Source organism: Gekko japonicus, unplaced genomic scaffold (assembly GCF_001447785.1).
Source record: "Gekko japonicus isolate JY-2015 unplaced genomic scaffold, Gekko_japonicus_V1.1 scaffold307, whole genome shotgun sequence".
NCBI classification, from domain to species: domain Eukaryota; kingdom Metazoa; phylum Chordata; class Lepidosauria; order Squamata; family Gekkonidae; genus Gekko; species Gekko japonicus.
The window spans coordinates 974,371-1,000,328 of NW_015171511.1; the positions used below are offsets into that span (position 1 = coordinate 974,371).

Sequence of the window (25,958 nt, forward strand, 5' to 3'; positions counted from 1 at the left end):
CCTGGAGAAAATGACATTGTATGGAGCCAAGATCCCTCCCCTCTCCAAACCCTGCCCTCCCCGAGCTCCACCCACAAAATCTCCAGAACCCAGAGCTGGCAACCCTGTACTCAAAAGCCATGTAGTGTCACTGTGCAGCGTTTCATGGCCATCAAATTTGCATTGCAGCCAGAGACATCTATACAAAGTAACAGCTTTTCTATTTTTCTCCCACCGGGTCATTTCATTATAATTAAAAATTTAAAAAACCCTGATAAACAGCATAAAGCAAAAAAAAGGCAGGTATGAAACAACTGAGAATTTATAACCCAGACTGCTACAAATATTCATTAGTAATCAAGTTGGCCCGGGAAAGAAAATTGGCTGACTAAAAGGAGTTGTCATATGGGCACACAATTATTTATTGAAAATTATTATAGTGGTATATATTAATTGCCCACATTAGCTGAAGATAATCATCAGTCCAGCATCCTGTGTTTCAGTGGGAAAGAAAGGTGGTACACGGGACGGTTAAGAGACTGAGAGTGCTTTCAGGAGACATTTAAAAATTAAGGACCAGAAAGGTAACAGTGCAGAGGGGCTGCACTGTTCGCGGTCAGAACTCCTAAATGCAAGCCTCTGCTGATGTTAATAGAATTTATAGTATAACAGACTTTTAAAAATATCCAGAATTGAAAGTAACAATGTACAGTTTCTGCAGCAAAAGAACTATTAGTATGTACACCAGCAACCTAAGGGCCAAACTAGGTGTGATGGTGGCAGCCATGTTTCCTTGTTCCTGTATAAAGCATGGCAGGGTTAAAACCAAAAGGAACAGAGAGATAAGGTGAATGGTTTCCTCCTTTACTTCCTCCTTGTTTACATACACCCCTCCTTAATTCAGATACCGAAAGTGAGCCGAGCTAGGAGAAAAGAGTTTAGTCTGTCAGAATATAATGAAACGAGAAGTGCAGGGAGGAGTAGAGAAGAGTATTCAGCTCCATTGACCTATGCGTTCCTTTTGATATTAAAATTACACACATAAACAGCCACCCATAGTTTATATGTGAATGGGATAGACACATGAACAAACAAATTTGCCATCAATTTTGGCTCAAACTCTTGATTCAAACTTGAGAACAATTAATTGAATGTTCAAAGGGAAATTTAGTATATGAATACACTGGGATATCAATTGATTTTAAATGAACTGCGTGCTCATGGATGAGCCAGTCTAGTGTAGTGGTTAGGAGCCCGGACTCTAATCTGGGAGAACTGAGTTTGATTTCCCACTCCTCCGCATGCAGCTGCTGGTGTGACCTTGGGTCAGTCATAAATTCTTTCAGAGCTGTTTTCTCGAGGGCAGTTCTCGAGAGAGCTCCCTCCTCAGCCCCACCTACTTCACAGGGTGTCTGTTGTGGGGAAGGGAAGGGAAAGGGATTGTAAGCCACTCTGAGACTCCTTTGGTTAGTGAAGGGCGGGGTATAAATCCCTCTCTCTTCTTTGGCTGGATATCTGTTTATGATTTGTTGCTGATCCTTCCTAATTTCAGTCTCTTTTCCTCTTTTCTCTCTGCTCTTTGAAGGGTTTTAACAAATGCTCTCATGGAGTCCTAAGTTGTTCTACTCAGGGCCCATTGAATTGGACACTGGCTTGCATTTTTCAGTGGCTCAAGGAATGCAAAAATCAAATCAGTGCCAATTGTTTTTTTTTAACTACCCCAGTAAACTGCTGGAATATATAACTGCAAATATCAAGCAACATGTACATGTTTAATTTTTATCAAAACAAGAAAGCAGTAATGACCTTTGGATCCAAATAAAATAACAGTCGTTACAGATTCTATACATCCATGCAAATAAAAGTGCCTAAGTGTAGGCTTTTATATGACTATAATGAGACTATTTATCAGCTTCTCCAATGGACTCACTCAGGAGTACTTTTTACAGCAGAAAACTTACCCATAATCAGTGTTATTGCCATGAGTGGGGGGGGGGGGAAGAGCATATATACACACACGCACACATATTCCTAGCTCATAAAACCAGAGAGGAGCTTCCAACTATTATTCTCCTCAGTCAGATACAGAGCTTATGCACAAGACCAGAATTATCTAGCTAAAAGGAGACAAAACAGTCTCATAGTAGGATCTGCATCCTACACAATGGAACAGAAGTTGAAAAAGAACAGCTGAGCTTCCTAGGGTCATGCTCTGGTCCAGGAAAGACCTGTACGCATGACTGATGTCAATGCAAATTTGCATTCCCATGTGCACATCTGGACCCACTGAAGTTGCTGGATGTGTTTCTTTGATACTGATTGATACGCTCACCTCCATCCAGTCAATCTGTTGCTATGGATGGCCTGAAAGTGCAGGCAATGTTGTAGACTGTTGATTTGGGAGAGGAAAAGAACCAGGATCCAACCCATTCTTTTTAGAGAAAGCAAATATTTCCCTATTTTTATTTAAGCATTTACTTCCTTACCATCATCTTCACATTCTTCTAGAGGCTTTTGCTGTTTATTCAGGCACCGTGGGTCTAGCCAAGACGTAGTTTTAGTGTTATGGCTGCAAACCAAAAATGGAAATGTGACCTTTTAAAAAATAAACTAGAGCTAAAGCATTAATGACAGAAAACAACACATGACCACTACTTTTAGTCATCTGTACTGAAGGCATTTTAATTTTACTATGAGAAGAACAGGGTGTTAAGAAATGCAACAGTGTGAAACAAATCACCAGCAGTTAAAGATGTACATGTAGGTTAATGTTGGAAGAGTGTTGCATGAAATTTTCAAATCTGTTCAGATTCAGGATCAGATATATATAGGGTTGCCAGTGTGAATTCAGCCACAGCGGGGGACTCCCAGCTGGTGGCTGGAGCGCGCGCACCACATCCACGTCACCTGGAAGTGACGCGGGCATGCTGGGGCGGGACCACGACCATCCGAGGGAAAACCATAGAGTATTCCCTCGGATGACAGTGGCCCCGCCCCCAGCGTGCCCGGCGTGCCCGGGTCACTTCCGGGCAACGTGCATGTTGGGGTGGAGTTCCCCCCGGGGTTTTCCCCACCCCCTGGGGGGACTTGGCAAGCCTAGATATATACAATATAAATAAGAACTTGGTTCATACTCTCTCTGTTCCAGGGGCGGATTGAGGTGAGGCAGAAATGGCCCTGAAAAAGGGCTCCATCCCGAGCCTGCCTTGGCCTTGCTCCTCCTCCCCCCCCCCCCCCCCCGCCCTACTGGCACCACTGAGACTTAGATAGAAGCCAGGCAGGCTCATCCTGTCCCCTGCTGTAGTAAGGAAGGGTTGGGTGAAGGTAGGATAGGATAGGCAGGTGTGCTCCAACTCTCACCACGGTGAAGCTGGGTGAGTCCCTGCTACAGTCAGCTCACTTTTTCTGTGCCTCTTGCTTGTGCCCACCCACTCCCTCTTTAGGCTGGGTTAGGGTGGCAGGGAGGGGTGACAATCTGAAATATGTACCCCAAAGATGCATTTTAAAGCATCCTGCAGTGCACAGGTGGACTGGCAAAGTGAAGCAGGTTAAAACTTGATAAAATTAAGAACAAATATTGAAAGATCAAACAAAGCCTACCGGAAAAACAAGAAATATGGAATCCACGTAAGGGCCCATTCAAAATTTTTTTTTAAAGTAACTTTCCATCAAGTCTCACTAATGGTAGTTACTGGTGCGAACGTTCATCAAAGTACTGCACAGTAAAAACAGGACATAAGCAAGTATTTTGCTAGCTGCCAAGGCAATAAAGTAAGATTACAACCTGAGTTAAATTTTACAATAACTATATATGTAGGACCATTGTGAGCTGTTGGGCTACAACAGCCAAGATTCCAGTGAGGTGGCCATATTAGTCTGTTGCCATGTACACTAATATATTTATTGACCCTTAGGTCCTCTGCAGGCAACAGCCCACTTTATCAGATGCATGACAAGTTTCACTGCATTCCACTGATGAAAGGGGTTCTAGCCCACAAAAGATTGTACTCTAACAAATCTGTTTGTCCCTAAAGTGCCACAGAACCCCTTACTGTTTCGATAACACAGAGACAGAAATGCAGATCCAGTTTCGGGCCGGGTCAACACAGCCCATGAAGCTTCTGGTACTTCATTCATCAAAATGAAGAACTAATAAACTTGATTGGGTTTAAAGTAAAACAAAATAGGCGTTGGGTATGATGATTTGGGAAACAGCCCAAGATAGATAAGGGCATCCTCGAGAGTCACGGCACCGCTTCACGCACCTCAGGTGTCCCAGCACTGACTGGGGGAAGAGCTCGAGGGCCTGACGAGAAAAGAAGAGCTACCTGCCAGTTCAGAAGCAGCTCCTTTTGAACAGCAGGCAGTGCCAGTTTCCAATTTGGTTATCAGGAAGTGGTACGGCTTGCAACAGTGAACACAAGATGCTACCTGTGAGCTGGGAAGTTCTGGAGGGCCAGATGGACTCGGACTGTGGACCAGATAAAAGCAGGGATCTTAAATTGGTTTACTAGTCCAACACACCATCACAACAGGGCAGAACTTTGCAACTGTATGGGACTTTTCCTTCCATGAGCCACGAAGGCTGACACCACTTTTTCTAACCGTCTCGACCAAGAGGAAACTGCACATTTCCATTGTGGTTTAATGCCTCAGCCAGTTCCTTCCGCAAGCCTCAAAAGAGGTTTAACAAAATGAATTAACCCTCCTGTGAAGAGCCCTACATGCTCTTTGGAAGACTTATGGCCAAATAACAGATCTGCTTTCAAAGGCAGGATTTCACATCCCAGTGACCCATTAACGGGAGACGTGAAAGCTGGAGTGGAAGGTCACCGTTTCACACACTACTTCGCCCACCCTTGCACTGCAGAACGCAATTCTTTCATGCGTTTTAAGGCAATTAATCTCCAACTGGTAAACTAGTGTATAGAAGTCCAGCAAGCAAGTCAAATTAACAATAATGCGGGAAGGGGGTCTGCCAAGGTGCACAACGTTTTATGTCCTCAGAGGATAAAGGGATTTCTGCACAGTAATTGAATGTCCTTCAAAAACAAGCCTAGTGGTAGCAGCGCCTTCATGAGGGCATGGGCTAAGTACCACATAAATGAAAAGCCAGCTTCCTAGCTTACAACACTGACTCCTCTCCTATAGATGTTGTAAGAAGTGTGACACATCCCGCCCTACTACCCAGTTGTCAACGCAGGCATAGAACGGAGGCTTGCTTGGTTTTTGGTTTATTCGCCAAGCGCTTGAACTTCACAGATAAAAGCAATTCTTCGAGAAGCTTTCTCACACTGATGTCCCTGTTATCAAATAAGTCCACATGAGTTACAGTTGAGAGTATAATCCTGTACACACTTACTTAGAACAAGTCTCAGCATATTCAGAGAGACTTATTCCTGAGTAAACACGCTTAGTAGCTTCAAAGGGCTGTTCCCATCAAGGCTAACTTGCCCCTCACACGCTGTGAACATTTAGCTCTTTCTTCGTCTAAGCCACACAACCCACCACAAAAAGAAGAGAAATAAACCCTGCTTTACTCTATAAAGTAGACTTCTCCATTCTCTGTATAGGCCATCTCCCAGTTTTCGGGCAGAGGACCCAAGTTTTCCTCTGCACAAGGAGGTAGGTATTGAGGGAGCTTCTGAGAAGGTTCCGTGGTGGGAACGGTTGTGATGCTGCTATTCACAGGTGGGGGAGCTGTCTCTCTCGTACTGTGTGTATTGTGCTCGTCTTGTTCACCAGAGTCTGCTGAGGAAGAATACACAATCATGCATAAATCAGATGACAGTCAATGATGCAGCACAATTTTCACTTTGCTTATTTCCATAATTCTTGCAAGTTACCTGTCAAATCATGGTTGCTTGAACTATGATTTGGGTGGGGGGTAGGAAAGACATTTTGATCAAATGAGTATCAATGTTCACATTGAAAGACCTGTCTCTAACTTTCAGCTGACTACCATCCAAGGGTAGCTATTGGGAAGGAGCTTGGCTCAGTTGTACAGCATATATTTTGCATGTACAGGATGCCTGGTTCAATCCTGCAAGCTTCAACTCAAATTTCTACCACTCTACCCACTTTTATCCTGTCCTTCATTCGAGGAAGTCAACAGACAGTTATTTCTTTCATTTATATTCCTTTGTGGAACAGTAGACAGTGCACACAAAGTTCCAAGGTCATCTCCAATAGAGGCGCTGACCAAACCCCAACAGACTTAGCTTCAACTTCCTACCAAAACTAAGACAATGGATTAAAACCGCAATACTTCTGTAATTGTATGCTGTGACCTGTGCTTTTATCATTAAAACCTAATGGTTGTCATGTAACCACAATATTTACTGACCTTTATTCAGAATCTAAGCATCGATTCATGATTTTATGGAACATAAGCAGCTAGCCTGAAGTACCCCTTTGTGTAAACAACAAATCCGATTTCAAATTATAAAATTAGCTGGTATCGCACAGCAAAAATAATCCATGTCAATTGACCTCCTTACACAACCGATTCTTCATGTGTGTTTCTCCCTTTCTACATTTTATCCTTACAATTTTCTGAGGTAGGATTAGACAGAAAAAATGGCTGACAGTCAAGTGAGTACTAGGAAGTGAGTAGCTATTTTAAACCAGGTCTCCCCAGTTGTAACCTGACACTAACTACTCCACCATGCTGGTTTGCTAGCAGCAGGTTTTGTAGAGACCTTACACCCATAAGACTCAGTGCCAGTTAGGCAATGCTGAGCTAGAATGATCAATGGTTGGACCCCATTTGAGACAGCTATATGTGTTCATATGTTAACCCACTTGCAACACATAGCATTTTAAACCATGCTAACTGTACACAGATATGCATAAAAAAACACAAGTAGAAAGATACATTTTCACCAAATGTAAAAACTCACCTGCAGCACTTAATGTGGGCATCTGCAAGTATCTAATCAGCATTAACTGCTTAGCATAGCACTTTGGTGATTAATGTTGTTGTCATTGTTACATGCAAATGATCTAGAGGATCTCTTTAATTAGCTATTAGAATTTTAGCTAACTTCTTATTTTGAAGACACCTGAGCACTGTTTTTGACAATGATATTAAAGATGTTCCTTGAAACCAGGCGTCTGTGAAAAATTACATTATTTGAAAACCTTGCCTAAACCAAGGCGCTGGATAAGCATCCATTAAGAACTCTGGGTTATTTGTAAGAAGTCTTGCAGCTAGCTATAATATATGGCAAACACACATGAAGTTGCACAGACATCTGCATGGAAAATTCTAAAAGATCTACAAATCCAGAAAAAGCCCACTGGGATGATGCCACTTCTGGATGCAACTCAAAGATCATAGGGCTGCAAGCTCCCCCATGTCAAGAGCTGCCTGCACATAGTAATGGGTCATGTCAGAAAGAAGGCAGCACTTTCACCTGCATTCTCAAGTTTTGCACTCAGAATCTACCGATTCAAAACGCTTTGATTTGCAGCACTGAGAAAAGAGGACACATTGACAAGGTAAACTGATCTTCCGAACTGCACAAGCTCAGTGCAATGCAGTCCCTTCAAATCCTCCTTAAATCCACTCTAGTACAAAAGTAGTTGTGTAGGAGTTAAACACTACCACTCCTAAGTAAGGTCATCAAAGGAGAAGAACCCAAGATAGACCTTGAAAACCAAAGCAATCAAACCATTATGCGTGGTGGTTCAACTCAATGGACCTCTTAAATTACTTGCAAATGCTTAATTTCATTAACTGGAAGGGTAAGGAAACAGCTACTGTAATTCTAAATAGAGGAACATTCTAACACAGCATTGTCATTGACACCATCTAGCGCTTATTACATTGAAGTAAGCGGAAGATTTGCAAGATTCCCTGACAACGCCATCCCAGGCTGACTTCAGAGGAGTTATAAGTGTATAACCCTGCTTAGGATGGCACTGCCAACGTCTCAGTCTTTCATTGCTCCCCACCAGTGTTCCCTCTAAGCTGAGTTAATGTGAGGTAGCTCACAGTTTTTTAGCCTCCGGCTCATATGTTTTTGTCTTAGCTCAGGAAGGATGGCTCCAGAGACAACTAATTTATGCAGTAGCCAAATTGCTCACTCACAACTTTAATGCCAGTAGCTCACAAAGTAGAATTTTTGCTCACAAGACTCCACACCTTAGCGGGAACATTGCTCCCCACCCCTCAAAATATCTACAATAATTATATTACAAACCAATTGCTTACAGATAACAAACTTTGAAATCAAACAGGGTCATATGCATAAATAAACTTCAGAAACATCTGACCTAAGCGGAGAGCTCCTTTTGTCAGCTTATGTTTCTCATCTTATCTATCAAAATTATGGACACTTGGAACTAAGTTTCAGTGATTTTTTTTTTCTGGGACAATTCCACATAACCATTGCTGTAGTGGTACACCTCTAAGGACACCTGAAAAAATTGCCTATTGAACAGAAAATTCTGTGGTTACTATTAAAAGCAGGTAATATTTTTGTTTCTTCCAACTGATGTTAAAGATTAAATCCTAGCAGAGATTAGGATACACTTTTGAGGCTTACAGGAGGTGGGAGATGTTATCTGCCCTGGCTCTCCCAGTGTTACAAAGAAGGTGAGGCAAAATGATGCATTCGGGGTGAAAGTATGCAAAGACAGAGATAAAACCCAGATGGTTAGACAGAGCTTTGTTTGACTAGCTGATAAAATAATAAACCTAATTTTCTTGCGTGCTTGGGAAAATGGGTGCTGTGGTTACCCAAAGAGAGACTCAGCAAAAGAATCCTGGGGACTTGGACATTAACTAGAGATCAGCTCTTCGCGTCAGGAGGTCAACCATCTAGTGAGAACTCTCTTTTTTCCTAAGAGGTGTAAAAGTCCACAGTGCCTCAAAAATTCAACAGCTGCATGAGAGATCCTTGAGCAAATAATGACTTTGCCTTTATGCTATTCCTCACTATTTCTCTCACTCCCTTATTCTCAATCCATCTGATAACTGCAAGGCAGAAAGACCATGGGAAGCTTCCCCAGGTCCTCTCAATGCAATCTCAGTCCATGTGCTCTGCCAAGTGCTGCAGTTCAGCTGTTAAACCAAAGGATACCAGGCTATGTTAAGAGAATCATTCTTTCATATTGTTCACAAGCAGCTTTCTTTTTGGGGGGGGGGGGGAAAGCACTCATCAATGTTTTAAAAGTGCACCCTGTAAATGTTTTAACAGAGAGTGGTTATGCACTTCTCTGTTCCATGGTTTAGACTAAAGACTTTGGATGTTAGAAATACATTTAGAGAGTCCAACAAGCATTTGTTTTGATTCCCCCTTCTCCCAGGTACATAAGGTAAGGAAATGTTTACCTGTAAAGCTGCTGTTCATTTCAGGGACGTCATCTTCCTCTTCATTCTCCGTATGCACTATGCCAGCATTTTGCATATCATTGTAAGACTTGGTTCGTTTGGGGGTCGACTGCTTGGAGCCGGATTGGAGGCTTTGCAAAGCATCCGTGTTATTCACTTTCCCACTGAGGGGTTGGCTGGGAGGCTTGGGTGTTCCATAATAGTTACCTAGGCAATAGAAACACATTTGCATGCTGCTTAAAAAAAAAAAGAAAGATCTGATCTCATTATAAAGACTTCTCTCCCTGCGTCCCAAATCAAAGCCATTTCTCCATCTTACCTAATAGGAACAAACACGGTTCCCTCCCCTGCCTTCCCTCTGACTGTAAGACATTAAAAAAAACAGTCTGCTGTTTTACCTTTTAAAAAAAACTTATTCATGTTTGAATTTAAGAACAGAACCAAAGCCTGCCTCTTTGAGGTGCACCAAGCGTACAAGGACTAAAACAAAAGACAACTGTGGTGAACAGCAAAAAAAAAAAACCCACAAAAAACAAAAAAACCCTTCATCTCATTACATTTGAATTTCAATTAGTAGCTTAAAAAACCAAACCAAACCATGTATGCACCTCAGAATTAGAGCGAGATAAAAAATTCATTACTACCATCACCCAGAAAAGTGATAAAAGGCTGGGATGACCTGCTTTATTACATGTCCTCAATGGGTGGCAGCTACATTTCAAAAAAGGAATCAGTCTCCAAAAAGGAGTTTAAAAAAAAGAAAAGAAAAGAATGACACCACGTGGCATTTGGTTTGCCAAGACAGACCTTCAGCTGTTGAGGTCAAGAAGAACAGAAACAAAAGGCATCAGACAGGCAAATTTCACCAACAGAGGCACAGCAGAATCCCAGAACAATGCCATTCTTGGACTTCAAAGACGGAACCTGAGTGGGCAGGTGAGCTGGGAAGGTAACTCTGTGGGGAGGCCCAACACTGAACTTAGATTGAATGGGGAATACAGGGAGAAGGTGGCTTCTGCCTGCACAAGGTGGTCCCTTGAGGAGTTTCAGGGTGAGAAGGAGAAACTACTGTGGGCTTCTCCCATTGCATGTATCCCAAGATAGAAATATAACCATCATCAAGAAACAGGTGTGCCACGGAACTGGAATCTTCTCCCCCTTCTACTCTGTGCTCCTTACCGCGTGGACAAATCCTACATCCTTTTTTCTTTTTTTGAAGCTAACAATTGCATCCATTTTAACGGATGCATCCGCCAGTTGGAAACCAACCACGATAAATGGCAAGATCAGTGTAGATTCACTGTTGCATCACATTTTGCTCCAAAAAGGAAGTTAGGACTTGTGTGACAGAGAGGAGGAAAAAGAAGAGCGTGAGCTAATGGGAAGCTGCACTCCAACAATGGTTAGGAGATCAGGAGTGTTCTAAGTCTGCACCAGGACATAAAAGGCAACAGAAGGAGTGAGATAGGGCTTATGGTAAGTGTTACAGCCATCTATTGGAAGGGGCTGTGGCTCAGTGGAAGAGCATTTGCTTAGCATGCAGAAGGCTGAGGGTTCAATCCCCAGCATCTCCAGTGCAAAGGACCAGGCAGCAAGTGATGTGGAGGGTGGGGTGGGGGATCTAATATCAATTGAAGTCCAAAACAAAAAGCCACACAATAACACAAAAGTGCATGCAAGGTTTTGAGTTCCCTAGAACTCTCTATCCTGCTGGATGTTCAAACACGCCAAAAGTGTGTGTGTGTGGGGGGGGGGAGAAGTAGGTGTTATCAGGCCCTGATGGAAAGGCCTCTTGTTAATATCCTATGTACTATAAGTTGTAAAAGATTGTTCAGACTATGCAATGAAATGCATCACACACCTCTAACATAGCTGTACTTTGAGACACTATAGTTCAAAACTGAGGGTCTTACAAGATCTGGATAAGAATTTTGAATTAATCATTACTGCCTAATTCTGCTTCTGCCAGTGTTTTTGATGGATCATCACAAGACAGTCCAATTTCTTAAATGATCTGACAAGATGGTCAAACCACTCCCTAGGAAGTTCTCTGCGCTATTGTTCTTATGACCCAAGAGTCTTTAATCGGAGTTTACAAGCCTGACCAACCCAAACCTGAAAAAATGTTAAAGAGCTTAAGTTCTGCTGAGCATAAGCAACAGACAGCAGCAATGATTTTGCCTGATCTTCAATGCAGACCACTGTATGGCATGCATTTTTTCACAAGGCTCTGCCAACTCTCGGCTATGCATTTTCAGGACATGCAAAGGGCTGTCATGGAAAGATGAAGGTGCTTCTGCTTATAAATCTGGATCCAAACTAACATTTTATAATAATTTGTCTCAAGGTGGAACAGAGGTAGTTGGATAGCCTCAAAGAACCTGGGCTTCCTTTTTAAAACTTGCATGAGGGTTAAGAAACCACCCCCCCCCCCAAATTAAAATGTCACCCTAAAGTAAGCAAGCCCTGCTTTGTACATAATGTGTGCCTTCTCCTGTATGAGTCTGCCTGCCAATTAAGATCTTCATCTGAGGAACAAGTCTGTATCCACCACCACCCCTTCAGAAACCAGGTGGGTGAATACCAGAGACACAACCTTTTCAGAGGTGGCACATGAGTTGGCTGAGGGGGAAACAATGTAGCAAAGTTCACTGTAGGTAAGTGTAAGGTGATGCACACTGGGGGGGGGGGAATCCCATCTCTAAGTATATGCTGATTGAGTACTTGCTCAAAGTGAGAGGGAAAGGGACCTTGGAGTTATGGTGGACAGCTCTACAAAGACGTCAACTTAGTGGGCAATAGCTGCAAAAAACAACAACAACAACAACAACCCCCCCCCCCAGACTGCATGCTGGAGATTACCAGGAAAGGGACTGAAATTAAAAGTGCCAGTATAATAATTCACCTGTAATGCACCTCTGGTGCAGCCTCTTTTGGGGTAATGTGTGTGGTTTTGATCACTGTATCTCAAAAAGAGCATTATAGAGCTGGAAAAAGTACGAAAGAGATTATTAAGAGGTTGGAACATCTTTCCTATGCAGAAAGACTAAAGAAATAGGGACTTTTCCGTTCAGGAAAAAGTTGACGGAAGGGAGACATGATAGAAGTTTATAAAATTATGCATGGGGTGAGAAAGCAGGAAGACAAAAGTTTTTCTTCCTCTTCCTTGGGGCACCTAATTAAATCGATGGGCAAAAGATTCAGTACTCCTTTCATCAATGAGTGAGTACAATAAAGAATTCACTGCCGGAGTATGTAGTGATAACCGTAAGCACAGATAACTTTAAAAGGCGATTAGGCAAAGTCATAGAGGATACGTCCATCACTGACTACTAGCCATGGTGAGTAATGGAACCTCCACGTTCACAGGCAGAAGACCTCTGAACACCAGTGCTAAGAGGCAACACTGGGGGAAGGCCTCAGCCTCAATGCCCTGTTGCTTCCCCTTCACAGTAACTGATGGGTGACTGTGTGAGACAGGATGCTAGGCTACATGTACCACTGGTCTACTCTTAAGCCCAATTCCTACAGAAGCACATCAAGAACTGAATCATGCACCGACCAATTTTTTTATTTTCCTGAGCATTTAGATCAGCCGTCTTTGAGTCGTGCTCTTTAATTGTTTCAGAGGACTTCTTCCTCCCCCCCCCTTTGATGTGATTGTTAGTCGTTTTCATCTGCCTATTATTTTTCTGCCTTGCTGCAGTTATCATTCTATTGCTGTTTTTATTAATATTGTTATTCATTTTTGTTGCCAGCTGCTTCTTAGACATTTATATTGGAGAGGCAGGGCTAAAATATTTTACATAAATGTTACCTTATGCTCGCCTTAATGGTGTAATAGATTTATTTATTTAAATATTTATAGGCTGTCATCTCCCACTGACTGTGGCAGCTCAAGAAAATTTACAAGAATCCTGACTCACGGGAAACAAAGAAAACCCACAAACAGACAACTAGAAATAAGAAAACAGCTGTACCACTTCCCATCGATATGATACCCACTTTACAGATGAGCTGTCAAATGCTTGCCTGAAAATAATAATCTTACATTTCTTAAAAGAAAGCACACTGCATGGGGCACTCTGCCATCTCCTCAAGGAGGGTAACCCATAACACCATGGCTGCTACAAAGAAAGAGTGGGCCTCTGCACTGTAACTTCTAGGGTAACTTGAAAGGAGGGCTCAACCATGATGCATCCCTTCGGAGAATCTGAGATAGCAAACAGGCCTGTAATAAAGCCAGAAATCAAGCTGTTCACTGGGGATAGCTTCATCATGTGATAATGTATAATTTTACTGCATTTATTGTGTTTTGATTTTCCCTAACTGTTTATCACCTGCTGCCCTGGAGGACTGTTGCCAGGAAGAAAGGCAGAATATAAATATTTCAGATAAATTAATAAACACACATGTAAACAAGTTAAGTACTAGATGCAATAACACTAGCTGTATTTTCCAGCCAAAAGAATTTTTACAGTATATCCCATTGTACCAACAAGTCTGAAAGATCTAAAACTCAAGGCTAAAACAGCAGTGGGAGGGAGGATCCATTCTAAAAGTCTTGGGAGTTTGAGGAGGAAAATGTCTGCTTCACCGATCGATTCTATTTCAATAAGCCACACATAAAAGTTTTAGCTTCACAGTAGTAGCAACACCTTCTAGCTCATTCTTCATTTGGAAATCTTGAATGCACATCTATGCATTATTGATTGAAAAAAAGGAAATTACTTCTGGTAAGAGCCTTAATGGGGTATAAAGAAGGTTTTTATGGCAGCCCCATCTCTACTGGAGAAATATTTCTTGTTCTCTGTGTAATGTCAGGCTAAGTTAAATGATGGCAAAAGAAAGAAAGAAAAAGAGAGAGAGAGAAGAAAGAAAGAAAGAAAGAAAGAAAGAAAGAAAGAAAGAAAGAAAGAAAGAAAGAAAGAAAGAAAGAAAGAAAGAAAGAGGGGGGAGGGGGAGAGAGAAGACAACACCCATTCTTCATGTTGTCTTTTGGTAGCAGCATTGTATTAAATGTTTTTTCTTTATTCTGCTGTTTTATATAGGAGATTGTGGTTGACATGCTGTTAAAGAGTCTTCAAGTTGGCTGACCATTAACTGGCCTAATCCCCCAAGTGCTGCTCCAAGCCAACTCCCATATATTTTACCTAACAGATCTTGGATGGGAACAACGGTTTTCAATGGATTTAGTTCAGAAGAAGGGCACTGCCAAAGGACATTAATCTCAGATTCAAAATGCTCACCACTGAATACATATAATAATTAGAAAAACCATTCACCACTATAAATTCAATTCAAGGTGCTACAGGGCAAAAACTATGACAATTTTATGTTTGTGAAGTGAATAATTTTGAAAGGACAGGGTTTTTTCCCCCCTTGCAAATGAGTTTCTTTACATCCTGTGCTTTCTGCCTAGACCCTACTTCAAACAACTACGCTAAAATCAAGTTTTAACAGTCCCCTTCTGGAAATGGCACTCACTACATTTTAAATTCACTAAATTCTTTCACACCTGGCCACAAGTCACCATTTGTCAGTCAAGTCTAAGCTTGGGGTTCCAACCATGTAGAGAAACAAATGCCAATTCACAACACTGGCATGTAGAGACAGTGCAGCAAATCCTTCATGGTATCTCCTTTGTTATTTCTTTTTTCTTAAGTCATTAACCAAAAACAGTGAAATAATGGGAAAGTTTCTTCTACATCGAATAAGTTTTTATATAAAATTAAAATTGCATAGAAGTTGCACTAGGAGAGTTTAAAAACCAGCGAGGAGGTAATTCCACCAATATCGCAATTTGACATACTTGTAGTTTGCTTATTGTATTATGTTCATTAAAAAAAAAAACCCTGAGCCAGACCAAGAGGCCCATTGTATACAATGAATTTTTAATAGAACCACCATCCTGACTTCAAAGTCTCCTCCTCTGTATCCCATTTGTTCTTTCACCTCCTAATAATGTAAATTACTTCAGTCATCCACTCAGGAAGCACAACCACCACCCTATGATTTAGCACAACAACACACCCACTACAAATGTTGAAAACAGAGAACAGTCAAAGCAAAGCTTATGTAGAACAAATCACCCTATAGCCTGGGGACTACTCATTCAAAGCTAAGGAAGGAAAAAAGAAGTTAGGCATTCGAGGAAATGTATTGCTACTTTGGGAGCCACAAAAAGGACTTAAACATAGATCCAGTCAGCCCTAATCATTATAATCATCTTACCATCTTTGAAGCCTAGGCATAATGGAGCTGTCCTGCCAGCATTTGCAATTTACTATGGATTTAAAACAGAATTTTCAAGGCACGCATCAACCACAATTGAGTGGTAAATACTATGTTTCAAATTACTTTAATAATGCAATGCATCACGCTTCCCAAAGCCAGACCAGCAAGTCACCTTGACTGCAGAGCCTCCTCAAGTATAGCAGGCAATAATAATAATAATAATAAAAGAAAAAATCAGAGAATTTTCAGAGTAGTCTCCACTTCTGCCTTTATCTAAAAGGGCAACTAGATCAAAAAAGCAATTGAGGAAACCATTGCATCGTCAAGACACATCCCCACAAGATACGTGGGAGATTTCAAAAGACTGGGGGAGAAAGAACATGCCAGACATAGCCCACCATCCGTAGTCAACGTAAGACATGAGATGGTCCATCTCCTGTGTTGCTCTGGTTTCTTTGGGGTTTTTTAGTTTCTGTCTCAGTCTCCCAACCAGAAATTTTCAAGACTGCTTACAGAGGTACTTTAGTCCCACCCATTGCACTAAAAAGGTAAATGAATAAGTAAATAAATAAATAAATAAAATGAGATGAAACATATTAACAAGGCAATCCTAAACAGAGACCACATCCTTGAAAGCTTTTCAGTACTGTGGTTGCATTTCTATCCATAAGATGCCAGTTTCTCCCCCACCCCCAGCTTTAGTGATGCCTTAAAAAGATCATGGCAATAATTCTTATCTTTATTACATTTTGTCTTCTCCCCAATACACTGTAATTCTGGCCTTGAGAGAGGTTGGCTCTTGATTTTAGAGTGTCCGAATTGCTGATGAACATATTGTTGAGATTGCTGTTCTCTGCAAAAGGTTACTCATTTTACTGGCGGGAAGAAAAGGAACAGTTCTGACTGTGGGTAATTTTTTTCCTTCTATTGTGTTGCTATCATTTTAATGGCCATCTATTTGGACAGAAGGTACACATAGTTAGGAAGCTGAAATGTTCTCTACGTAGCCTTGTTACATTACATAATTTAAAATGTTTTATAGACCTGTAAGAACATATACTCATTTTCAAGGTAATCATTTTGGTGGATTCTCAAATATCTCAACACACCAAACACTTTTGCAGACATTTCTAAGGGATATTTGAATTACAAATAACGAAAGCAACATTGCCATCTTAAGCAGAATTACATGTTCCTATTTCGAAGTCAAAATTATGTTCCATTGGGAAGGTACTGTAATGCAGGAGTCCCCAATCTTGTTGAGCCTGGTGGCAAAATCTGGATTTTGAGAACAGATACTGGGCTCCCCACCCTAACCTGGATAGCCCAGGCTAGCCTGATCTCATTAGACCTTGGAAGCTAAGCAGGGTTGGCCCTGGCTAGTATTTGGATGGGAAACCTCTAAAGAATACCAGGGTCATGACCTGGAAGCAGGCAATGGCAAACCTCCTCTGAATGTCTCTTGTGTTGAAAACCCTATGGGGTCGCCATAAGTCAGCTGTGACTTGACAGCAAAAAAAAAAGGGAAAAAAGGCTCCCACAGGACTGGGGCCAGCCACAAAATGTTGGGAGGTTCCAAACCAACCATTCTCCTCAGACTGAGACAGTTGTTTCCAAATGGCTGATGTCCTCCGCTACACAAATCGATGTCTCCTGAACTTCTGAAGACGAACCTGAAGCAATGAGGCAGGGGAAAGGCAGCAATCATTCTTTGCTAATAGGGTAGTATTGCTTTGGGGAAGAGCTACCAGGAAACACAGTTGAGTGAACCGTCGTGTCCATGGGCACTACCCTGTGGGTCACTGGTGTAATGTAAGAATAAAAAGAGTTATTGCCATGATTTTAAAAAAAAATCACTAAAGGGGGATGCAACAGGCTGTTTGTACCAACTGATGGGACTCACATAGCCTCCTATAATTTTTAATGAATCAGGTATGTTTTAAACTATAAACCTTTTCCTCAGTTACCAGGTGTTTTAAAGGTAGAAAGTATATAGGAATAGGTTTACTGCTGTGAAGTAAATTTTGTGGTGAGCAAGCAGAATACAGAGGTCACGGAGGCAGGAATTGTATATAACCAACACAGAAGATTTATTTATTTACAAGTTGGTTTCAAAGAACAGATCAGCAGCACCGGTCTCCAGATAGAGGAGAAACCTGGCTAAGACACATACATTTACACTACTTATGGCTTCAGACTGAAATTTGAATTTTCTTTAATGCTTTCAGGCACAAAGAGCCTTTTACTGATTAGCCACAAGGTTGGGGAGACACACACACGATTCCACCCGCACCAGCATGCCCTTTTCCAAGAGTCAGACTAAACGGTATAAGGTCTGCTCATTACCAGAGACAGGCCTACAATTGGGTACTCTATTCTCTCCCAGAGGTAGAGGTAGACCACAGTACACTACTGCTACACTACCAGGCTACCCTTCAAACTGTCCACTCTTTTGTTGAGCCTCCTGTTCGTAAAGGGAAAAATTCACTTAGTAACATCAATACTTCCAAAGCTCAAAAAAGGCATTATAATGCCGTTCAATTTTTGAAATGTTAAAATGCTGACCTGTGAGGGAATTCTCAACATTCAGGATGTTTATTAAATTCTAAGCATTTATTTATTTTGAGATTTATATCCCACCCTGCCCCACAAGCAAACTCAGAGCGGCTCACAACATTATCAGCAATTGAGCAGTTTCAAACATTGGATCATTAAAAACATTAATTCCAAACATTTAAAATTTAAACAACTAATTAAAAACTACCTGACATGCAGCTTGGCGGTTAGTAGTATTCTAGTGTATGCCAGGGAAAGCGGCGGATCGCTCTGAGTAGCTCAGCCACTCCTGGCACCAATAAATATAACATTGCCATGGAGTAATTGAGGCAGCTGAGGTTGGGGAGCCCGATGTTCCTTGACTCTCTCTGTCATGACTTATATGCAAGCCCATACTACCCAACAATCTTCCCCAGTTATTTTAGGCCCTTCCGTTGTTAAGAACGCTAGATGGAGAAGGAAGCTTTCAGGCCACAGCTCAGTCGCATGTTTCAATGTGTTTAGCCAAGCCTATCTTCAGCCCTGTGGGACTATTTCTGGGTTGCACACCTTGACTACTCAAAAAGTTTTCTGTCTAACATCCCACCAAAATTTATTCATCATCACTATGAAGCAAGGAACACAAATAGTAAACACATGGTAAAACGCTTCAAGGCCAACATATCAAGATGCATGAAAACATTAAACTGGGAAGAGTAATGTACCATCAGTTACTTAAGAGAAGATAAATGGAAAAGAGGGGGGGGGACTTTCCAGAATAGGCACAGCCCACCAAATTCCACCAAAATTTATTCATCATCACTATGAAGCAAGGAACACAAATAGTAAACACATGGTAAAACGCTTCAAGGCCAACATATCAAGATGCATGAAAACATTAAACTGGGAAGAGTAATGTACCATCAGTTACTTCAGAGAAGATAAATGGAAAAGGGGGGGGGGGCTTTCCAGAATAGGCACAGCCTCGGAAAGGAAGTTGTTGTTGTTCAGTCACGCAGCTGAGTCGGACTCTTTGCGACTCCATGGACCACATAACTCCAGGCCCTTCTGTCTTCCATTGTCCTCTGGAGTTTGCTCAGTTTCATGTTCGTTGCATCGATAACACTGTCTAACGATCTCATCCTTTGCCGTCCCCTTCTTTTTCCTTCAATCTTTCCCAGAATCAGGGTCTTCTCCAGTGAGTGCTCCCTTCTCATTTGGTGGCCAAAGTATTTGAGCTTCAGCTTCAGTATCTGGCCTTCCAGGGAACAGTCAGGGTTGATTTCTTTTAGGATTGACTGATTTGATCTCCTTGCAGTCCAAGGGAGATCTGCGCGCCCCCCCCCAGCTAGCCATCCAAAACAGTTCAGTGGCACCTTTAAGACCAAGTTTTATAAAGGTAAAAGCTCTCCTTCCTCTGCGAGGCCAGATCTGCACGTTCCCCCCCCCCCCCCAATAGCTAGCAATCCAAAACAGTCCAGTGAGCCTGAGTGGTGGGTGTTGCCTTCTGACACACTTCCGGTGATGTCATGGGGTGTGGCATATGCAAATATGTTATGCTAATAAGTTATGCTAATGAGCTTCTGCACCTCTTTTTCTACGAAATGACCCCTGAACTGGGAATACCATTGCTTTGACCATACGGACTTTTGTTGGCAGGGCGATGTCTCTACTTTTTCTTATGCTGTCTAGGTTTGCCATCACTTTCCTCCCAAGGAGCAGGCGTCTTTTAATTTCATCGCTGCAGTCACCATCTGCAGTGATCTTGGATGCCAGGAACATGAATTCTGTCACTGCTTCCATGACTTATTGGCATGGGGCTGGATGCCATGATCTTACTTTTCTTGATGTTTAGTTTCAAGACAACTTTTGCAGTCTCCTCTTTCACTCTTTCGAAAAAGCTGGCTGGTGACAATGCTTCACACTGCAGACATTCTTGCACTCTTATGAAAAGCCTGATCTGTACTCTCCCAGCTTTACTTAGAATAAGCACAAAATCATTCACACTTCATTCCCACCCTCTATTGCAGGCTTTCAGGAGGGAAAGTGGCATGGTATAGCCCAATCTTGTCAGATCTCAGAAGCTGAGCAGGGTTGGTACTTGGATGAGAGGCACAAAGAAAGACTCTGCGGAGGAAGGCAATGACAAACTACCTCTGCTTCTCAATCACCTTGAAAGCCCCTTGCTGGGGTTGCCCTTAAATCGGGTGTGACTTGATAGCACTTCAATCACACACACACACACACACACACACACACACAGAGAGAGAGAGACTGCAGTCTTTTGCTATAGAATTAAGACTGCATAATCTCAAACCACTAAAATTAATGCTAGCTTTGGAACTGATTCACCTTGCATTCTCTCTAGCTTCCCAAACCAATCTTACTATGTCTGACACCTTCTGTTGATGCTGAATAGAGTTTGTATCTGTAGTAAAATTACTGAACCAAATGACAGTGAAAGATTTAACAGATCAAACAGACTTTATTTGGTATAAGCACAAAAGCATTCATGTGTAGGGCTACTGGGGGAACATTATTTTGACCTTCTTTGGCCTCTACAAAGGACACACAGGCATATTCCAGATGCTTTTCTTTATTGGGATAGGCATACAAGTCAGTGAATCCTCTGGATGAAGGCCCACTTAGACTCTCAGCCCTACTGCATCTCCTCCTCCTCCTCCCTTGGTGATCCCAGCTACTTTTTGGGGGTTTCAGGCCCTCTAGAGAGGGATTAACTGGGTCCCCCTGCTGCCAGCCTCCAGGGCTACTTATCCATGACTGCAGTCCTGGGCCTAGTTTATAACTGGGCTTGTTCCTCCTCTACCACCCACATTGCCATCTTTTCTGCCTTAAGAATCATTGCCAGCCTGCTCCTCTCCTGGGCATGGTGAGTCTGATAAGTGCATGGCCCGAGAAGGGCCTGAGGGTGACTAGCACCGGCACATGCACACTTGCTGGCCAGTTCACAATTAGGGCAGAGTTTGTATGGCTGGCTCAGTCCTTGTTTGCACACTTCAGCCAGCTCCTGGAGCTGTCCTCATAATTAACATCAATATGGCCAGTCCCATCCTGGACTGCGTGCCCCAGACAGTTGACCAGGTCATTCCAACTAGGTGCTAGGGCCACCCATGTGCCCACTACCTGCATGCCTAACCTGATCCCCAAGACCGGTGGCGTCCCAGACAGATGCCAATGCCACTCACACACTCAGAGCCACCAGCCCACCCACAGCAGCCCGCCCACATCTTTTACCTCCCCTGGGTGTCAGATGGGCTACTAAGGCTGAGCCTTATAGTGTATATTCTCCATTACAAACATTAAAATATCTGCTCCAAGAAAAGAAAAGAGTACTTCAATCGGTATACATTAGGAAACTTATGTGTATCTTCAGAAGTATATTTTGTTCTACATAGTACATTATATGATGTCTTCTGTTTTGTATAACATTGGGAGAGGCAAAGACAACCAAAGGCTTGCCCTGATCACTGAAAATTTTACTCTACCCAACTCCCTTGGCTGCCAAGATTTCAGCAGACATTGCCCTGCTGCATGGTCACTACCCAAATGGAGACAGCTCACAATCCTCTGGTCTCCTCCTGATGCCAGGTATAGAAAGAATATACTCCAAAACCTTTTGGCCTTATGTGAGGGGGAAAGCATCTACTGTGATACTAAAAATTAGCTTGAACTGCAGAAGACACTCCTGGTAATGACCAACCTGTTTTCTTGAATACTTTGGAAACACGCCGAAGCTGCAAGAGCTTCCTATAGGATGTTTATGAAGTCCTATGAGATGGCGAAGACTGCTAAAAGAGAGTGTTATCACATCTGCTAGCTCTCAGTCGGCTCAGTTGTTTAGGATAATTAAGTCCCTTACCTCTCTCGACAAGAGAACTCAAAAAGTTATAAATTCGAAATTTGGTCATTAGCTGTGTGAGTTTTTGTGTGGATAAAGTCTTGTCGCTCCACAATGACCTGCCTGCCAAATACAGTATGTGATACAGTACGTGAACTAGAGGCTCCTTGGCCATCTTTGGATTCTGTATTTGATACCTTCAGCCAACTCTCCCAGGCAGATTTTGAAAGGATACTGGTTGCTGCTAAGCTGACCAGCTGCCTTTTAGACCTGTGCCCATCATGGCTGGTAAAAGCCAGTGGTGATGGAACACGAGACCTCTTGGTGGACATTATCAATCTGTCCATTAATTTGGAGGTCTACCCAGGGGATTTAAAAGAGGCTATGGTGGTACCACTCTTAAACAAACCATCTTGGGATCCTACAGATCCTTCCAATTACTGCCCAGTTTTGAATATTTCATTTCTGGGAAAGGTAATTGAGAGAGTGGTGGCAGAGCAGCTCCAGAATTTCCTGGAAGATACATTGGCCCTAGATCCATTCCAGTTTGCCTTCCAACCTGGGCATGGAGACTGCACTGGTCGCCCTCACAGACAATCTCTGTAGACAGCTGGATTGAGGCAGGTCATTGAGGATTGAGGCAGGAGCTATTACTGCTCCATCTGACAGCAGCGGTCGACATGGTTGACCACAACTTGTTGGCCCACCACCTTGATGAAGCAGGAGTCTGTGGGGTGGCCTTGAAGCGGCTTACCTCATCCCTCCTAGGTTGGGGACAGAGGGTGGTGCTAGGAGAGAGGACGTCACCTCAATACCGCTTAGTATGTAGAATTCTTCATGAGACATCCCTCTCTCCAACGTTGTTTCAGGCTGGGTTGCCATCAATATGTTGATGACACACAAGCTGTATCTGTTGATGGACAGATGGACAGACACCACCCCAAATGATTTGGCTGAAGAACTAGAGGCAGTGGTTGGATGTTTGAAGCAGAACTGGCTGAGACTGAATCCATCCAAGACGGAGGTTCTGTGGTGGTGGCAGGGTTCAGAATTGAATTGCCAGCTAACAGCTCTGGACAGTGTGCCACTAACACTGGCATCCACTGTTAAGAGCTTGGGCGTGTTTCTGGATGCCCCCCTATTGATGGAAGCCCAGAAAATGAATGCTGCCAAACTAGCATTTCTTCAGCTTTGCTAGATCAGGCAACTGGCCCCCTTCTAGTCTCATTCTGACCCAGCCACAGTAATCAATGCAACAGGCACCTCTAGGCTAGACTACTGTAACTCACTTTATGCAGGACTACCCTTGAGATTGACCCAGAGGCTCGGGTTCTTACCAGAACCCCACTAACATCATATATCCAACCAATGTTTCACCAGGTGCACTGGTTCCAGATTGAATACCAGATCAGGTTCAAAGTTCTGATATTAACCTTTAAGGCCCTTTGGGACCAACATACGTTTGGGACCTTCCTCTCCTGGTACATCCCTCAAAGACCACTACGCTCAGCTGAGAGATCCCTGGCCTAAAAAATATCCAGCTACCCTCAACCAGAGCCAGGGCTTTCTCAGTCCTGGCTCCAACTTGGTGGAACTCTCTGCCAAATGACATCTGTGCCTTGTGGGACCTAGTTCAGTTCCACGGGGCCTGTAAGGCAGAGATGTTCCGTCAGGATTATGGTTGAGGACAGCAACGGTTTTAATTAGCCTGGCCTCTTTTCTGTTCATTCCCCCTTTTAAGGAAAATCTGGTTTTAGATGCCATCTAAATGGTTATTTGTATTTGAATTTGTTTTATTATTTTTAACTTATTTAAACCTGATAACTTGTATTTTGAATGTAGTACACCTCCCTGAGCCCCAAGTATGGGGGAGGGCAGCTTAGAAATTGAATGAATGAATAAATAAATAAATATCTTGAATACTCAGGACATACCTCTGGCCATAAAGACAGAGACAGGCTTGCAGTTTAATAAATGAAGCCTTTAATTTCCTTCTACAAGCACAGCTCCTGAAGGACCATTTGCCCATCTTGGCAGGTCTGTGTCAAGAATGCCAACTTGTCAAAATCAGTCACCATTCACTTTCTACCATGGAGTCTGAGATCATAAAAAGCCATCAAACAGAACACAAGCCAAAGTTTACCAGTGCCATCACCGATCCTAGCTCTGCACTATCACACTGGACCAACAGCAGGGTTTCTCCAATGGCACCAGGAAAAGTCCTCCATTTTTATAGTTGGTTGTACCATCCTCCATTATTACAAATACAAAGCTGCCGGACCCTAGACAAGATCAGCAGAGTATGATTTCTTCTCTTCTGTTTTACTATTCTTTCTGAAATTAGCCCTCTACATTCTTTCCCCCCATTTACCCTTGCTTAGCCCTTTGCTCATCCAGGATTGGTTTGTCTTACTGCCTGCCAGCCCTTTCCCATTGCCCCATGGTTAAGGACTCCCCCTTTTCTACCCTAGGTTCCTTTCCTATCTATCTCATCACACGTTCTGGTACCAGTTTGGACAATCCCTTACCTATCTCCTCTCTCTGGGTTGGTTTACTCTGGACTAGTGAAGTGGGAGGAACACACGTTGGGAGTAGAAAGTAACTTTAATACGGTATTTCGCTAAAGCAGTATAAACGCATATTAGGACTGTGCAAAGTGAATGCTGATTTCTCATTTTCTAGTGTGAATCAATAGAGTTAAATGATGGTTAAGTGCTCATCAGCAGTTACTTGATGGGTAAGTGCTTATCTCCCATCCTTTCTTTATCTGAGATTTAGTCTTCGAAACTGGGAGTTGCTTATACAATAAAGTAAAAAGTCCCCTTTTCACCTCTGGGCTCCCATGGGTTTCCACACGTAGGGGTTTCCTGCTCTGGCAGCTTCCCACCCTTTGCCCCTGTCCTTGTGCTGCTTGAATGAGCAGCGGGAGCAATACGGGAGGGGTGACTGGTGTCACACAGTGGTCAAAAACCCACAGCATTGTTCATAGCAATCTCTACCTCCAACCACTTTATTTATTTATTTATTTATTTTGTATCCTGCCCTCCCCACCTGGGCAGGCTCAGGGCGGCTTACAGTTTATACCCCCCCCAAAAAAAATGAGTTAAAACACAGTATTTAAATAAGTAAAACCACAACATATAAAATCATAGGTGCCAGTAACAGATGTCAATAAGTACTAAGAAGTGATGGTGGTATGCTCTCAGCATCCAGGCGGTCAGCTACCACCACAGTCTGGATTCTTCCCAGACTGTTAGATATTAAATTAAATCAGTGCTGATGTTGGGGCCAGGGCCATAACATTAAGAGGCAGCACCCTAATCGGAAGCCTGATGGAAGAGCTCCGTTTTAGAGGCCCTGCGGAACTGTAAAAGGTCCCGCAGAACCCTGATGTCGTCTGGGAGCTCATTCCACCAGTACTGGGAGCTCATTCCACCACAGAGAAGGCCCTGGCCCTCATCACCGCTAGCCTGGTTTCTTTAGGGCCTGGAAGGGCCAAACGGTTTTGGGACCACGATCTCAGTGCTCTCTGGGGAACATGTGGGGAAAGGCAGTTCCTTAGGTAAGTAGGTCCCTGACCATATAGGGATTTAAAGGTAAGAACCAGCACCTTAAATCGAATCTGGTATGCTATAGGCAGCCAGTGCAGTGCTTTTAGGGCAGGCTGGATGTGCTCCCACACATGGGGAGACACAGCAACAGCCTCGCCACTGCATTCTGCACCAGCTGCAGCTTCCAGATTTGGGACAAGAACAGCCCCAAGTAGAGAGCATTACAGTAATCCAATCTCGAGGTGACCATTGTGTGGATAACTGTTGCCAGGTCATTGCATTCAAGGAAGGGAACCAGCTGCTTAATCAGCCACAGAGGGTAAAAGACAGACTTCGCAGTGGCTGTTACCTGAGCCTCCATCGTTAAGGAGGCATCCAGGAGCACACCCAAGCACCTAATCTCCGGCACTGGCACCAATGGTGCCCCATCGAAGGTTGGATCCCTAACCCTGGCCCG

General features: G+C 43.0%; 1 protein-coding gene across 1 annotated transcript in view; it reads right to left on the reverse strand.

Annotated features, from left to right (window-relative positions):
• Positions 1 to 25,958, reverse strand: part of MAGI1 (membrane associated guanylate kinase, WW and PDZ domain containing 1) — a 664,522-nt gene that overhangs the window by 137,476 nt on the left and 501,088 nt on the right. Inside the window, exons 4-6 of the mRNA XM_015419356.1 lie at positions 9,320 to 9,526; positions 5,520 to 5,730; positions 2,466 to 2,548 (exon numbers count right to left, since the gene is read on the reverse strand). Of these exons, the coding sequence (XP_015274842.1) occupies positions 2,466 to 2,548; positions 5,520 to 5,730; positions 9,320 to 9,526 (501 nt within the window). The remainder of the gene's footprint in view (positions 1 to 2,465; positions 2,549 to 5,519; positions 5,731 to 9,319; positions 9,527 to 25,958) is intronic.